This window comes from Ursus arctos, unplaced genomic scaffold (genome assembly GCF_023065955.2).
Source record: "Ursus arctos isolate Adak ecotype North America unplaced genomic scaffold, UrsArc2.0 scaffold_1, whole genome shotgun sequence".
In the NCBI taxonomy this organism is placed as follows: Eukaryota; Metazoa; Chordata; class Mammalia; order Carnivora; family Ursidae; genus Ursus; species Ursus arctos.
In genome coordinates, this window is record NW_026622763.1 from 100,079,197 (window position 1) to 100,096,433 (window position 17,237).

A 17,237-nucleotide genomic window follows, 5' to 3' on the forward strand; every position below is an offset into this window, starting at 1 on the left:
TTAAGACAAAACTGAGCCGGCTAGAAAGAACAAGGTATCGGCATGCTGTACCTCTTACTTTCATAATACATGTTCAACAAAACACCGAGGACATTTCAGTATTAGCCAGCTACACCACTGGTAAGAAATACACAGAGTTCAAGAAATGGACAGTGGGTACATAACTAGAAGCTATAGAAAAACAAGGTGATCTGTCACTTTTCTTGGAGGGAGTAAGGTACAGGGGAAAGGAAACTGATGAGGAAGTAAGCTCTAGACCAGGGGTTAGTAAAGTACGGTCCAAAGGCTCTATCTGGCCCAGCTCCTATTTTTGTAAATAAAACCTTATTGGAACATAACCATATACATTTGTTTATATATTTTGTACGGCTGTTCTGGAGCTACAATAGTGGGGTGGAGTACAGGCACTATACAATCCATAAAGCTTAAGATATTTACTATCTGGCCCTTCTCAGAAAAAGTGTGCTGACCCTGCACTCTTACCTAGAGCTGCAAAAGCAATAGACTGTATCCCCAAGGACAGAGACACATGTCAGAAACCTGAACCAAAAAAATCTATTCTTCATTAGTGAAGAAGAGAATTTTGATAGGAATGTATCACATAAAAGGTTGCAAAGAACTAATAAGCTGAGAGGTATGGGTGGATCTAAAGATGTAAGAGGAGGGGCGCCTGGGTGGCTCAGTCGTTAAGTGTCTGCCTTCGGCTCAGGGCGTGATCCCGGCCGGCGTTCTGGGATTGAGCCCCGCATCAGGCTCCTCTGCTGAGATCTTGCTTCTTCCTCTCCCACTCCCCCTGCTTGTGTTCCCTCTCACTGGCTGTCTCTCTCTCTCTCAAATACATCAATAAAATCTTTAAAAAAATAAAAAAATAAAGGTGTAAGAGGGATAACAGATCAGATAAAAAACTGCATGGGCCAATTCTGGCTGGAGTCCGGGATGCTGCAAATCGCACAGCAGAAAAATAATGCGCAAGCTACCATTTCAGCAATACTGGCTCATTCATCAATTAAAACATGATAGAAACAACAACAACAAATTACTCCTATGCAACGCTCTTAAGCTTAATAAAGACACTCAATGAAAACAATTAAACTTTTTATCACAACTATTACTCACATGACAATACAGTACTATTAACTCAAGAAGTACTTACTAGTGTTAGTATTGGCTAAGGGGTTAGGTTTTCTCTGAATGGCACGTGCTGTTCCCGTGTCCTCATTGATTTGCTGCATAGAATTAAAATCAATAGTATAAACTCGTCCCAGAGTGGACAAGCTTATCTCATCCTCACCGACCTGATGGGCTGCCTGAGAGCAAAGAGAGAGAAACCTTGAATATAAACATGGAGAAATTTATTAACTTAAGACACAGTGGGACCCTCCATAAATGCTAACTTACATATTTATTTCATCAGGTTTCAGATGGTGAAGTAACAGAGTATGGAAAATTTAATAGTGTGGACATGACCAACTCATTCATTCAATAGATCATTTTTTTATCAATAAATCATTTTTAATTAAACACAATTATACACCACAGGCCCTATAAGGTCCCCAAGACATAAACACAGATAAATTCCTGATGAAAGATCCAGTCATGGAGAATCACTGACATGAAGAAAATATCGTTTGTATTAAGAAGGCTTTTAAGACATTGCTGATAGAAAAAAAAAATCGTTATCCATAAAACTTTAGTATCTAATTCTTAGGTTAAAATAGTATTTACATCATGGATTTTTGGCAGCCCACAAAATCTGCTTTAAACAAAATGATCCTACAAAATTATCCTTAGGTAAAAAGACTTTCCATTTAAATGATGCTTTAAGATTGAAAGGGACACACCCAGACCTAAGAGAGTAACCCCTAGGGTGTGCACGCATGCACAGTACATAAGTAAAATGACACACTCTGATTAACACTGTTTGCTTGAGATAAGACAGCCAAAAGATGTGAGAGAATATTCCTTCTTGCAACAGTCCAATCTATGGAACTCCTAGGTGAAACGAAAGACAGGACTCCTTAAGTGTAAGAGAGTAAGCTAACAGGGAAAATGCAATTAATAAGACAATGCTAAAAAGAAGGCAGCTTAATGTTAGAGACCATGGCCTGCTTACACACTAAGGTGAACACCACACATTAGACCCATCACACCTCACTTCCTCCTAAAAGATGGCTCAGAACTTGGATACTTTCATAAGAACTCCTGATTTTATAACATAAGTCAATGGTTTCAAAGTTGTTTTTCAAAAATTCGATTTTTAAAAACTAACTGGTAGAAGACATCTTTAAAGAAGAATGTCTCTTCAAGTGTAATGCTCTAAAAAAAATTCAAATATCACAGATTGAAATTAGAAAATATAGTTAAGACTTAAACCTATCTCCTATATTGAAAATACTAGTAAATGATGTATGGTATCCCAAATGATGCAGTGACCCACACTTCCTAATACAAAGGAATTTTCCTGATCTGAAAAATTTCTGAAATATTTCAATGCATACTTAATATGGAAGTTAACAAAAATAAAATCACACATAAAACCTTCACAGAAAAACACTAAATATTTTGGTGTACCTCTCTCCTTTTTATTAATCCTCTTTCTCTTATTTTGCTGAGTGCCCCAAAGAGTCACATAATTCTGAATATTGTGTTCATTTTTCATATCCCACTTTATGTCATTAAAATTTATCCCATTAACATCTGGATTACATGTGAGGCTAGCTGGTACCAAAACTTACTTAACCATTTCACCTAGACTTTGATACTAAAATTGTTTCCATGTTTTTGTTCTTAAAAGTGGGCTGAGAAACAGCTATTTCTATATGAATCTTTGCATCTTCTGGGTAGGAGATAGAAGGGACTTTGAAAACCTATAGCCTAACTCCTCCAATGTTTCCTTTCAGAAGTGAGGAAACTATGGAACAAAGAACTTAAATTACTTGCTCCAAGTCAATCAGGTAGTTAGCAGCAGAAGCAGGACTAGAACATCATGTTTTCTGACCTGAACAGAAATGAGGACCTTGTTCTCAGGAGACAAAATGAGAGAATCTTGAGTTAATTCAAAATTGAGCACATTGAAGTACACACATCCACCTCCCCACTCCATCCCTACACCCACTCTCCACCAAAATAGACATATTTAAACGGTACGATGAAACTACTACCTCAATGATCCGGCTGTCAATCCTGTTATAGGGATGCCAAAGGCCTCGGTCGTCACGCCACTGCCATATCGCACCATCTGTGTTCTGCGCATTTCCCTTCTTCAGCATGGTATCAACTGCAAAAATGCCTTCTTTTGGTAAACATGGCATAAGTTCGCTGAAAACAAAGGTGCAAGTATTTCATTAAGTAGCTTCCTGAACTATCAGCAAATGACAGATCTCTAATGTAAAATACCCGCATATAAGCCACAGTTGTTATTATTAGCCCAATCTTTACCAGATCAGAGATGTCAGTTCATACAGTTCTTGAGGACTTCGTGGAACAAGATCAATCTGTTCTTGACAACTTCCGTTCGAGGCACCGCACAGGAGAAAGTGAAGTGTTTCTGCAATGTCTGTAAAACCAGCAACAGAAACCAAAACCCCATGAAACTAGTTATATTACCTAATTTAAAAGGCGATCATTCCCATGGGAGAAAAGCAATCAGAAGTATTTTCTTACAGTCAATTATACATGAATAAAAAGCAAAAAAAAATTATTTTCTTATAAAGCGATATACTATAGAAATTAAAAAGCAAAATGAGCTATAATGAAAACCTAAAAAGAAATTTATGAAAATTTTTAACAATTTCTTTCTAAAGGCTTCAGTCTGAGTCCTAGCTGGACATTTAAACACCAATCCACCCCAGAGAATTTGGGAATTTTTTAATTTTGTTTTTGGTTTTATTTGCATTTGAACAACACAGTGTTTTGTTGTGTGTGCAACATACATTTTAATCTCTGATTAAAATATACTTGTCTTTAATTTACATATACTGAAAATGGGTGGTCAACACAATAAAACATAGAAATTACAAGCATCTGAATATTACCATACTGTGGTCAGGAAGTAATTACCTTAAAGACAAGCATGCCAACTCAATACAAAGATCATTAAAATATCCTCTACCTTAAGTTTCCAATCCCAGAAGGTATCAGTTTATAGAGGAATTTGCATGAAAACCAGCCTGATGCAAGAACACTTTGACATAAGGAAGCTCCCATTATCCACAGGTTTAGTCACTCAAACAACTAAAGTACAGATGGGGCTGGGTCTTTGTTGTGGCTCTGTTTCTACAAATACTAGATATTTGCAAAATATAAACATTTCGTTGAAATGTTTTGACGATAATCATTTAAATTCTGTTATCGAGGAACATATTCACTATTGATTTGGGCAAAAGTGTGGATAGTTATATCGCTGCCCCTCATAAATTTCACTGACAGTGATTAAAAATATTTTAAATTTCTTGAAAAAGTATAATTTTGCCAACTTTTTAAAGAAATGTGAATACAGAGGGCAATGTTACATTATAAGGATTCTTTAAAAATTTTTTTTTTAAAGAGATCAGAGGATGACAACAAGTTTCCTTTGTGTTAGTGCTGAACAAAGAAAATTTTAAGTCTAGTAGCTTCCAAGTGATAAAGGTATGGCAAACTTCACGGAGTAAGCAAAAGGTGAAAATAATCATCATAAGAAAAAAAAGAAAAAGAAAAAAATCCAAAATGGTAAAGCAAAACAAAAGTCAGTGAACAATTTCCCAAACTGCTTTAGGGAAATGCTGTGCCACGTGGTAGCAAGAAAAAAATCTGTACTCAACCTTCAGGAGACGGTGGGCTCGACAAAATGCAAAGGGCTCCTAGGGATTTTAATAAGCAACATGCACCGTGACTACTCAAGACAAAGTTAAACCTTTCCCCAACTTCTCACTTTGCTCATGACAACAAGCAGTGCAATTTTCTCTGGAATACCAACTTCAGGAGCGATTCAGTGCTTGAAGAGGAATCTTTTCAATCTAACAGCTCAACAATGCTACTTTCCTGCAAAATGCTGAGCCATTGTGCTAATTCACAAGAAACGTGACTAAATATAAAGAATGTAGTATTATACGAAATATTTTATCGGAGACAGTGATACCAGAGGCTTTTTTGTCAGTGAATACCATCACTAACGTCCCCGTGGTGATATCCTCAGGGATCAGAATTAAAAATATGCAATTATCTACAATTACATGCATCCATATAAACATGATCAACACTCTAGTAGCAATAATCCTAACACACAGGTGTTTTCTGAAGCCCACTGTCTTCTGACATTAACTTGCAAAACCTAAGGTTTATGAGAGAAATGCAATAGCAGCATAGCTGTGCAATGAAACTACATTGATGGATAAGGTTGAGAAGGGCTTCGAAAATACTAAACCAGCAAAGATGAGAGAGATTCATCTGTGCAAGTATGTTCCAAATTTCTGAGGGAGGAGAGCACTGTGGAATCAGAAAAACTGCTGGAAAAACTCTAAAAGGGGCAGAAAGGAGTACCGAGAAGCAGAAGACAGGCAGCTGCTGGTAACCCAGAACTCAGAATTCTCCTAATGAAGCATCCCTACCTAACTGCTACTGGAGAGAAGGCAATGATCTTGCATTTTTAGCCCTAGAACCACCAAGGATAAAATTAATAATTCTACAGATATTATGTACTGCACACAGGAAGCACTACTATGCTGTTCCTGCACAAATTTATTATACACCAACAATTTTCTTCCTTTACTCTCCAGTGTCTATGCTATTAACAAGCTCTTCTACTTGCTTATGTTGATTTTCTTTATTAATAAACACTTTTCAAAAACCGTTTCTCTTGCCCGAAGTAGGATAACATAAAGCACTTACTCTGCTTCATAAGTTGAACAGCTAAAGTCGGACAGTTGGAACACATCAGAGAAAACATGCGAACCACCATTATGAACATCCCAGAACTTAAAATGGGTGGAGTCACTACCAAAAGCTGTTGAACATTTGTAAGCAGATCTTTGGAGGCTACCTGCTGGAGTAAATTCTTCACAAACAGAAGAAAAAAGATACTGTTATATCGTGATTCAACAATTTAACAATTTCATGAAAATACCACCAAAGACTAAATGCTTACCTCCTCATGTTGGAAATTGTCCACTAGACGTGCAAAACAAAGGCAAGTGCTTTCGACTGACTTTTTGTCCTATTTTTTATAGAAGAAAAAGTTTATTGATATAAAATATATCACTGTCTTACATCACTACCTAATTTTCTTCCTAACACCAAATTGCTCAAGGCCGGCTCGGTTACATGTGAGCCCTGAAAACCCAAGGAGCCTAAAAGATACAACCAGTAACATCATGATTTCAAAGCAAAGAGAATCATACTGAGAGAACATCTCTCGTCTCTTAAGACCCCAATAAATAAGAGCAAATATACAGAAAAGGAACAACTTTTATGCTTCCGTAATTTCAATACTTAACCACAAATTATAATAAAGATAAACATTATTCTAAAAAAGCATTCCCATGTTTAAAACATGCACACACTAAAAAGTTGGAAACAGTTCAGTGTATGTGTGTGAACCAGAGGCTTACTGATGATGTGAGAAACTAGGTGACAATTTGCTATATTCACAATGAAAACAATCTAGAAATACTATTACAGTGGCCTCGTTGAGAAAAGATATGAAATAACCTTGTAAGAATGGAAAGAACAATTTAACGGCTTAACAAGTCTTTTGACAGTGTTCCTTTTTTCCTAATTGATAAATGGGTTTTCAGATATAAAAACCAGACTGGCTTATACAAAATTGAGAATAATTCTGGTATCATAAAAGCCCTATACACCTTCACTATCAATACTTAAGTCTAGAAAGGATGCTACATGCCCAACAATAACAACATGCCCAACAATTTAACTTCTCTGATTCTCATGATTTTTTCCAAAATAAGGTATTGAAATCATACCTAACTAGAGAATGTATTTCTAGCCCTGATAAGCACAGGTTATCTCAGCCTACCAAGTTTTTTTTTTTTTTTAATTTTATTTATTTGAGAGAGTGTGCACACAAGAGGGGGGAAAAGCAGAGACAGAGGGAGAAGCAGACTCCCCATGGAGCAGGGCACCTGACACTGGACCCGGACAGATCATGACCCAAGCCGAAGGCAGTCACTTAACGCACTGAGCCACCCAGGCACCCCTCAGCCTACTAAGTTTTTAAAATTAAATAAGTAAACAATGTATGGCAAGACTTTTATCTTGATCATCTTAGAAGCAAAACATTTCAGAGTGTCTCAAAAATCTTTTCTTCAGCTCTCTTACATAAATCCCTATATAAAATATTTTCTTACCAAATTTTCCAAAGAAGATTTTAAACACACTTTGTAAAGTGACTTGGGAGTCCAATTTCTAGGGGTGCTTGGGTGGCTTAGTTGGTTAAGCGCCTGACTCTTAATTTCAGCTCAGGTCATGATCTCACGGTCATGAGATGGAGACCCACATGGGGCTCCGTGCTCAGCATGGAGTCTGCCTGAGATTCTCTCTCCCTCTGCCTCTACCCTCCTCCCCACTTGCTTACACATACGTTCTCTCTCTCTCAAGATAAATAAAATCTTTAAGAGTCCAATTTCTAAAACTCTTTTTAGCAAGAACAACATTTTAAGACATTAATTTATATTAAAAGAAAATTCAATTTCTCTACAGTGAAGCTTAACGCATTGTCCTCCACATCAGATTCTGTAAGCCCTGCTGCTTGTCCTCCATCGCCTGGTCTGCCAATTCCATCTCCTAAATAACTGCTCCTGCTCTTCACCAACTTCAGACACTCACAGTCTGCAGTGTCATCTCCCCTCCGATCTTAACGCACATCCTCCTGGTCTTTCCTGCAGAGCCCAATGCCTTAGAGGAGAGATGATCTCCCCAAAAGGAAACTCTGATCATATCACATAGTGAACACACAATGTTTGGTTGAAATAACAAATTCATCCCTTCAAGTCAAAATACATGAAGACATCAAACATACGAAATGTTGTCATTTGGGTAAATCCATCAAATTATATAAAATCACCTAGTATGGTACACGACTGGAAAACACAGAGGGAAAAATAACATGGATCAGAATATTTCCAATTTATAAATGCAGCTGGAAGATTTAAAACCCTAGATGAGACTGGCATTTTAAAAAACATGGTAAAATGTTTTACGGCACATAAAATAGGTTCATGTTTTACCTGATGGGTTAGCCTTTGGGTAAGCAATGGGAGGGAATCCGCCACAAAATGAAATTCATCTGGCGTGATACTCTGGCAGCAGTTGGCTGCAATTGCTAGAGCATTTCTTTGGGCATTTATGCTGAAGAACTCTAGATACAGCAAGCAGTCTGCCAAACCACCCTAAAAGACAGAAAACTGTTAAAAATGAAGAAATACCCTCTAACAGCAATTTAAAAAAAAAAAAAAAAAAACTACCAAAAAGTCTAGCATGTCACTTTGGAAACACCATGTGTACCTTACAGAGACTGTAATCGAGGACCTAGCCCAAACGTGGATCTAAAATCCAACTTGAAATGAAACATAGTCCTTCAGTAGCAAGACTCACCGCCTGGAGAATGGCTTTACTGTGTCTGCGGGATAACATCTCCAAGGCAGTCAGGGCCTGCTCTGCCACATCAATACACTGAATAACTTGCAGCTGCGAACACAGAAATAGGTAACTTAAGGCCATCATTCAAGTGCTTTTCCAGTCGCTTATCTTCTACATGAATAAACACAGTATTTTCTCTAATTTCCATCAATCTATCCACTGCCTCTAACAACCCCCCACAGGAAACCAGGGATTTATGAGCTTAAGCTCTAACGGTCAATATAGTTTCCTTCCAACTACTCTGTTCTAAGACACAGAAAATAGGTTTTATATAGAGAATAAACTAAATCCAATTAGATGTATTTCAATCCTTATGTTTATAATAAATGGGTTGTTTTATATAACAATTTTAAAATTCAGGTTTTACACTTACACCATATTCCAAGGTTATCAAATAATGCAAATTTTATTATGCATTAAAAAGAAAAAGGCCCTTAAAACAGACCAAAAACACAGCCTACCACAGACCGTATGAAAAAATTTCCCTTCTCCACTGACTCACTTTATGACCTTGAGCAAGGTACTGTGTCTCAGCCTTCTCAGCTGTAAAATGAGAGTATAAATAGCTATCAACCTCACTGGGATAATTTCCTAGAAATAATGAGATTATTTTAATCAAGTGCTTTAAGTTCTTCTCTGAAGGATTTTCTATTCATGTGGTAAATGCTATCATTAAAAATTATAAAACGGAAATGATTCTATAAATGCTTTATTAGCATCAACTTTAAACTACTGGTCTGCTACACACAAATTTCTCTGGAATCTTGGCTAAAAAATGTACCTTGACTAGATAATGAATCCTAAAACGTTTTTCAAGGTGGCCTTACAATCTGATGTACTACTTTAGAATTCAGAAGTCAAGAGTCTTCAACTCGATTCCCCTAGGCCTGCTTTCGAACAAGCCGAGCCAAAGCGGGATTACCTTCTCTAAAAAGACGGGAATTGCATCTACTACAACAGCAGATGATCGAGGAAGTGCTTCCATCATGTATGTTAAGGCTCGACAAGCATGGTTCATCTAGAAAACAAGACAGCACTTTTACTCAGTAAGAACCCAAAATTTAAATCTGGCGTGTTTTAAAAAATATACCACATACTTACAATATCAAAATTATGCTCCATCTGAAGTAATGTTATCTGTTAAAAAAGATAAGAAACTATTAGAAGCTATCTATATCCTTAGAGAAAAGTCCTAGAGGAACTCTTTCTTCCTCTATGTCAACTGAAATGGCAAGTATTAGTCAAGACCTTACTCTTACAAAAATAATGATCGAGTTAAAACCTAGCATACACTCACAAGGAATGACTGTTTCAGGGATGGCATGATGCACAGATTACAGCTCCGACTTGGGAGCTTTGCTCGATAATCACCACCTCTCATGATCCAGTCAGAAACAAAGCCTTCCTGTCGCTTACAACCGTTCTGGTGCTTCTCACCCCCTGTCAGATGCCCGTTTAACAGGCATCAATAAATACCTCATACCTACAGAAACAGACTAGCAATGCACTGGCATTGAACAACTGTCAGGACAGACTCAAGACCACTGCTTCAACTCCTGTGAAGAAGCTTCTCTACACGTTGAGCTAAACACCATTTAACTCAACTGTAAAATCTTCAAACACATTATTGATCACATCAGAAACTAATTATATGTTAATTAAAACCCAAATTATTATTATTATTCTACAAATGCATGAGTGAATCTAAATGTCAGATTTTAGTTTCTCTTGTGGACAACACCTTAAGCAGACTTCAGCCATGTTTTTCAAAGGCAGAAATGCAGAACTGCTAGGGATATATATGTACTCCATCCTCCTGAAGAAGCGATAGCTACCAAAGAAATTTCCTATTTGGGGGAAGGAATCATTCACTGTCTTCTAGTTCAACGGAAAATTTTAAATGCACTGAATTTAAGCTCTAAAGCACCTTCAAATAAGTGTATTTAATAATGAACATCAGATATTCTAATACAATATTCATTTAATAGGAGTGCCTTCTCAGCTCTGAATTATGCTGGGTAAAGCGTATCTACATACTAGAGGTCGGTCCCCTAATCACTTTTTTTGTTAGAACACACACACAACTCCCCATTTTGGGGTTCAATGGAACTCACATCACCTCTAACCAGTCATTTGAAACACCCACTGTAGATCGAAAGGGGCTGTTATGTTAACAGGAAAAGTAACAAGTTCTCCAATTCTTTAGATGGAATGAACACTGTAAGACCGTGTTTGGGAAGAACTGCTATAATAGATTCCTTTTTCAACAAAAATTACCGTGGTCACACAAGTGAATGGTGATGGACAGATATACAGTCACAATATTCAATACTGACAGAAGATAAACCTGGACAATTCATTAACAACAGTCAGTATTAATAGCAGGAGCTGATTTAATGTAGGTCTATTAAGCACTTAAATCTAATCAACTGCCAGCAAATTAAGTAAATTAGATTATGTGCCAACATTTCTGCGTAGATTTAGTAGCATCTTTATTCAACTAATAAAACCTGCATTTTAGATAGTATAAACCTAGTTCTTTGTTGTTACTTTTTAATAAACAGTAACAACAACACCACAAGATAGTTTAATTCAGGAAACAAAACCAGCTCCTAGGGAAATGTGTAGGGGGAGCGTGAATACTGACTTGGGCAAAATGTAAAAACACAAAACCGAATACTGCTTTCATTAAACATTCAGAAATCAACAACCTCATTAGAGTGGAACTGGTAATAGTTAAATGCCAGTTTTCACCATCCAGGCCTGCATGGCAGAAGCTGAAGAAACCAGTCTATCCTTTCTCACCCCTGCCAGAGCTGAGCCATCCAACAAGAGCAAACAAAGACTACATCATCTGGTGTTTCAGTGAGCTTCATTCAACTGTCTCCATAATCTGATGAGATCAACTGAGACAATCTGATACATCAATCATATTTTTGTCAACTTTATTTGCTATGTAAACAAAGACTTAACATGATATTTGCTTTTAACTTCCAATATACTCATATGCTATGATGTTTACGTTCGTTTTTTGTTAGTATTTCACTCAGACTTAAATTTTAATTTTCAATTACAGCCAATCTCTTTAATCTTGAACTAAGAAAACTACCAAGCTGCTATATGACTTACTGTACTCAGGGGCCTACATTTAGTAATGGCAATTTCTCTTCCCGTTATTTTCCCATTAAAAAGCTTAAGCAATTAAGATGTTAATAAATGCTAAACATCAACTGATGACTGTGTTGAAAAATCACTAAAAGGTTTTGTTTCTTTTTATTTTTACTTAACATAACACCTAAGCTGGAAGGAATCACGTGGTATTCTGGCTTGAATGCTCTGCTGTTGCACACAATTACCAAACACGAAACCTTTGTGGCCCACGAAGACAGCCCACAAGTGAGCAGCTTATTACTGCCCATGTAAAACCAGTTTAAAAGAGAAAGCACCTAAGTTTAGGTATCACCTGATGGGACAAAGTTTAAAACCAGTCATTTTAAGTGTCAAGAAGTAGTTTAGAAGAAGTAGTAGTTTAGAAAATTACGAATTCACCATGAGCAATCACTGACAAGATCTAGAAGCATGAAGTAAAAGCACAAAGCCACACTCTACCATCTCTTAGTTCAAACCGTGTAAATAATAATCATGCTTTCGTCAGCATTCAGAGAACTGTGGTAAAATGAGGGGCAAACTCTTACCAAAGCTGGAACGACACTCTTGACAGGAAACCCTCCCAGCGTCTCCTCATTTCCCATAACCAATAACTGACACATTTCAATAACTGCCTGGAGTTGTTGGCTTTCATCACTTGCTTGTAGTCCTTGCAGAAGCTGTTGGGCCTTGGAGCCTTCACAGGGGGGAAAACAAAAATCGTTACTTTTAGACATTTAAGGAAATTATTAGTAGGTGTAAGGTGTGACTCTACATGGTATCTGGCTGCTTATCTTTCGATCCCAGTGAAAGGCTAGGTCCATATCAGGGTTAAGAGAGGCTGCTAGTAATTCAAGACACAATTAAATCGGTTGAATTCATCCCACCTTACAGTGATCTCACAGTATTTATAGCTTTTGTCTTTTAATTTTTCCTTTAAAATGAGACAAGCTGATTGGCTCTTACTAGCTAAAAGAAAAAAAATATCCGTAAAACTAACATGAATTGTTACCTCTGACAGTTACTTCTATATATAGACTGAGTAAAAGCTTTCTGCAGGAATAACATCTGTTAAACAGTGATGCCCAGTCTTCAACAAAAATCCACATACTCCTGGAGAAATGCTCAGAATAAAAGGAATCCTGGTAACAGTGGAAGGGCAAGAAAATAAAGCCAAAGAGCAATGCACCTAACAAGAGAATGGAGAGAATGAGTATTTCTAAAAACAGCAAAAGACTGGCCTTTTCACCTCCTCTCATTCCCTGTGAAGATAATTCCACTTTTAAGGCTCAAATCAATTGCCCAAAGAACTGAAAAACACTGAGATTCAACTCCCACAGGACAGACTGTGGTCAGTGAGCTGCATAACATACTCAAAACTAAAGGCCACAAAAAGGTGTTTCAAATTTTCATAAACACCTACCTACTTGAAACCATGATTAACTCAATTAATGCTTACCAAATTATAGCCAATGCTACTTTCAAGCCCTTTCTCTTCCTACACCTTCTCAGGTTCTTATCTGTGTATGGGATCTGTCCACTCCTGTGTCATTAGTGAAACAGCCTGGAAATGCCAAATGTTTAAAACTGTCAAAGAATGTGGATTCATATGAAAACTGAAGTGTTTTTATTTCAATTAAGTTACAGTGATCTTCCAGGAAGGCATAGCCTTTCAAAGTGGACACATGGTGATCCTTGCAAGATTTATTTTTTCTCTGTTATGTAAGACTGTGGCTAATGAATTGCATGTAACTATTACTGCCTACCTACCTTTGCCATAACTAAGAGTCAACCCAAAAATATGTTGCATGAAAGTCAAGTTCAGATGGCTGCCATCTTTAAAATTTTCACACTGAATAGGTTTTCCACTTAGAGCAGGCCTAATATTTTTACATTGAAATGTGAAAGGCAAAACAAATGAAGGGAAAGTAAACTCTTGAAAACAGAAGAATCCTCAGTTGCTTCAAGATTTGCTTTTAAAAGAATGAAACAGTTCGTGTATTCTACTAGCACAACCACCCGAGACAGGAAAAACTAACATATCCACTGGATGTTTTATAAACATGGAAGCTGGCAAGTCTAGGACACAGATCGTGTTAGCATGATCGAAAGATACCACTGAACCTTAAACCAAACTAAAAATGACAATAAAAAGCAAAAGCCATAATTTATGCTCTGATCAGTCAATTTTGGTTTTAGAACCACTTTATACTCTTAAAAATTACTAAGGAGCCCCAAGGCACCTTTGTCTATGTGGCTTATAACTTATATTTATAAATGTGTCTGGGATTAAGAGAGAAAAAAACTTTAAATACTCACTGATTAATTCATTACATATTAATATAAACAAAGTTTTGTGTAAACCACCATATTTTCTAAAACAAAAAAAATTCAGTGATGAGCACCGTTATAATCTGTTTGTTGCAAATTGTTTAAATGTCAAGATTTATTAAAGAAAAACAGCAGTATGACCACCTCTGCATCTACTCTCAATCTATGGCAATATTATTTGAGATGAAGAATGCAGAAAACACAGGCCCGGCTTTTTCACAAGGACTATTAAAAAGACATGTACTTACTGGTAAAGACAGTAAAATTAATAACTTTGTTTAGCAAGGGCATCCTTACATAAAAATGGAATTGTTTTTTCTAGGAGCATTTGGCATTGAAGGATAAACACAATGACTGCTAGTGCAATGTGGAACCACTGCTTTGATTTTTTCAATAACGTACCAACAGTTTTTACCCACCACAGCTTTTGCAACATCAACAAAATTCAAACATCAACAATGTCGAAAAGGAAAAACCTTACCAATTATTACCAAAGTTTTGACCAATGGATTCAATGTTAGGGTTTCAGGAACCCCAAGCAAGCCACAGACCACACTTTGAGAAGCACTATCACAGATCAAGGGTTGGTAGGCAAACATTTTCTATGAAGAGCCAGATAGTAAGTACTTTGGGCTTTGCAAGCCACAGGGTCTCTGCGGCAACTAGTCAACCCTAGCATAAAAGCAAAACAGACAATACATAAAACGGATAAGCGTGGGTATGTTTCAATAAAACTTTATTTAGGAACACTACAATTTGAATTTCATTTAATTTTCACATCTCACAAAATATTACTTTGAAGTTTTTTCAGCCATTTAAAAATGTAAAAATCACTTTTAGTTCACAGGCTCTATAAAACCAAGCAGAGGGTGAATTTGGCCCTTGGGCAGGAGCTTGTGAACTCCTGATACAAATGGGAGACAGAACCCATAGCATTTCAGGGAGTCACAGGAAGCTGATGTTTCCAATTGAATCGGTCCCAACGGACATCGGCTCAGTTCTGGAGCTGTGAAGAGGGCTGGGGCTGAATCAGAAGTTTCGGTAAGACAGAACAAAACCTTATGAAGTCTCATGGTGCTCAGAAGACAAAGGCCCTATGGAGGGAGGATGCCTACCTCAAACACACAGCCAGTGGGTTCTACCCCCAAGACATCTGTGACATTTTCAAACTGCAAAATGAATAAAGTCTAAGTCTACAGAGACTTGCAAGGTTCTCAATCAAAACCCTAGGAGGATCACAACATACAAACAGGGATGAGTCACACAAAAACTGCAATTCTGGTCCAAACAAGCTAAAGCCCCGACTAAAACAAAATGATCAGCTTCTAGCCCTTTATGTTTCAATATAGAAAAGGGGGAAACAACTTTACAATAGAAAACATTATCTGGGGTCTCTTCGGTTCTTTTATACAAAATGTCTAGCACATGAACAACTACTAGATGTATGAAGCAGGAAAATGTGACTAATAATCGAGAGAGGGGCCCCTGGGTGGCTCAGTCAGTTAAGTGTCTGTCTCTTGGTGTCGCTCAGGTCATGATCTCAGGTCATGAGATCAAGGCCCACATAGCTCCACACTCAGAGAGGAGCCTGCTTGAGGAATTCCTTCCCTCTCCCTCTGCCCCCACTCGCACCCTCTGTCTCTAAAATAAATAAATAAATCTTTAAAAAAGGGGGGGGGACCCAAAACAGAAGCAGACCAACACCATTAGAATTAGAAAACTATTTTATAACAATGGTTAATAAACTGTGAATATAACCAAAGATGAACAAATAGGTAAGTGTGTAAAGAAATTCAACAGAAAACTGGAATCTACAAAACAAAATCAAGTAACTGTCCAGAATTGGAAAACATAATATCTGAAATGGTGGGTTTACCAAGAGACTGACGATAACAGCAGAAAAAAAAAGAATTAGTGAATCTGAAAACTGGTCAATAAAAGTTTTCAAACTGGACAAAGATAAAAAAAATAAAATAGAGCCAGAGAAATATGATGGATGAAGCCCAAAGGCTGAACGTGTATGATCTTGATACTCTGGAAAGGAAAGGAAGAATATTTGAATTATCAAAGAAATAATGAGAAAAGGGAAGTAGTATTTCATGAGATAATGGCCAAGAATTTTCCAAAACTGATGAAAGGTATCAAACTCACAGACTCAAATGGTCAGTGAAACCTAAGCAAATGAAAAATAAAAGGAAAAAGTCATTAGGCCTAACATAGTAAAATTATTAAAAATAATTTGAAAAAGCAAATCTTCTTCTTGAGAGAGATTTTAAGAGTCTCCATGGTATGGGGCGCCTGGGTGGCTCAGTTGGTTGGGTGACTGCCTTCAGCTCGGGTTATGATCTCAGTCCTGGGATCAAGCCCCGCATCGAGCTCTCTGCTCAGTGGGGAGCCTGCTTCTCCCTCTCCTGCTCCCCTGCTTGTGCTCTTTCTCTGTCAAATATAAAAATCTTAAAAAAAAAAAAAATTCCATGCTGAGTGCAGAGCAGAGTCCAGTGAGGGGCTCAATCTCATGACCCCGATATCATGACCTCAGTGCTGAAATCAAGAGTCGGACGCTTAACCAACTGAGACAGCCAGACGCCCCCCAAAAGCAAATCTTAAAAGAAGCCAGAGGAAAAAAGACATTGCCTTGAAAGGGCATCAGTAAGACTTTTAAACAGAAGACATTACAAACAAAGAGTTCAAATGAGAATTTTATACCTGGGGAAAATATCTTCTCAAAATTAAGGCAAATCAAGGGCTTCTCAAAAGCAGAGAAAAATCATTACTAGCATTCATTCACCACATGGAAAAAAAAGTTCTTCTGAAGAGAAAGGAAACAACTCTGATTAGAAGAGAGAAATCGCAGGAAGGAATTAAGAGCACTGAAAATGGGATGTATATGTGGACAAAGGAATATGGATGATTTAAAACAACAATTAGGGGGCGCCTGGGTGGCACAGAGGTTAAGCATCTGCCTTCGGCTCAGGGCGTGATCCCGGCGTTCTGGGATCGAGCCCCACATCAGGCTCCTCCGCTGGGAGCCTGCTTCTTCCTCTCCCACTCCCCCTGCTTGTGTTCCCTCTCTCGCTGGCTGTCTCTCTCTGTCAAATAAATAAATAACATCTTTAAAAAATAAT

The 17,237-nt window shown here is 37.4% G+C and overlaps 1 protein-coding gene across 50 annotated transcripts in view; it reads right to left on the reverse strand.

Moving 5' to 3' along the window:
* The window catches only part of TRIP12 (thyroid hormone receptor interactor 12), a 140,523-nt gene that overhangs the window by 36,013 nt on the left and 87,273 nt on the right, over positions 1-17,237 (reverse strand). For 24 of the 50 annotated variants that reach the window (XM_048214129.1, XM_048214125.1, XM_048214124.2 and 21 more), the window contains 10 exons: positions 12,330-12,478; positions 9,736-9,771; positions 9,557-9,652; positions 8,590-8,682; positions 8,223-8,384; positions 6,125-6,193; positions 5,869-6,034; positions 3,439-3,556; positions 3,162-3,318; positions 1,154-1,307 (listed from right to left, as the gene is read on the reverse strand). In XM_048214129.1, the coding sequence (XP_048070086.1) occupies positions 1,154-1,307; positions 3,162-3,318; positions 3,439-3,556; positions 5,869-6,034; positions 6,125-6,193; positions 8,223-8,384; positions 8,590-8,682; positions 9,557-9,652; positions 9,736-9,771; positions 12,330-12,478 (1,200 nt within the window). Of the gene's footprint in view, positions 1-1,153; positions 1,308-3,158; positions 3,319-3,438; positions 3,557-5,868; positions 6,035-6,124; positions 6,194-8,222; positions 8,385-8,589; positions 8,683-9,556; positions 9,653-9,735; positions 9,772-12,329; positions 12,479-17,237 lie in introns of all 50 variants that reach the window. The other 26 variants (XM_048214100.1, XM_026491751.4, XM_048214126.2 and 23 more) reach the window with 3 other exon arrangements.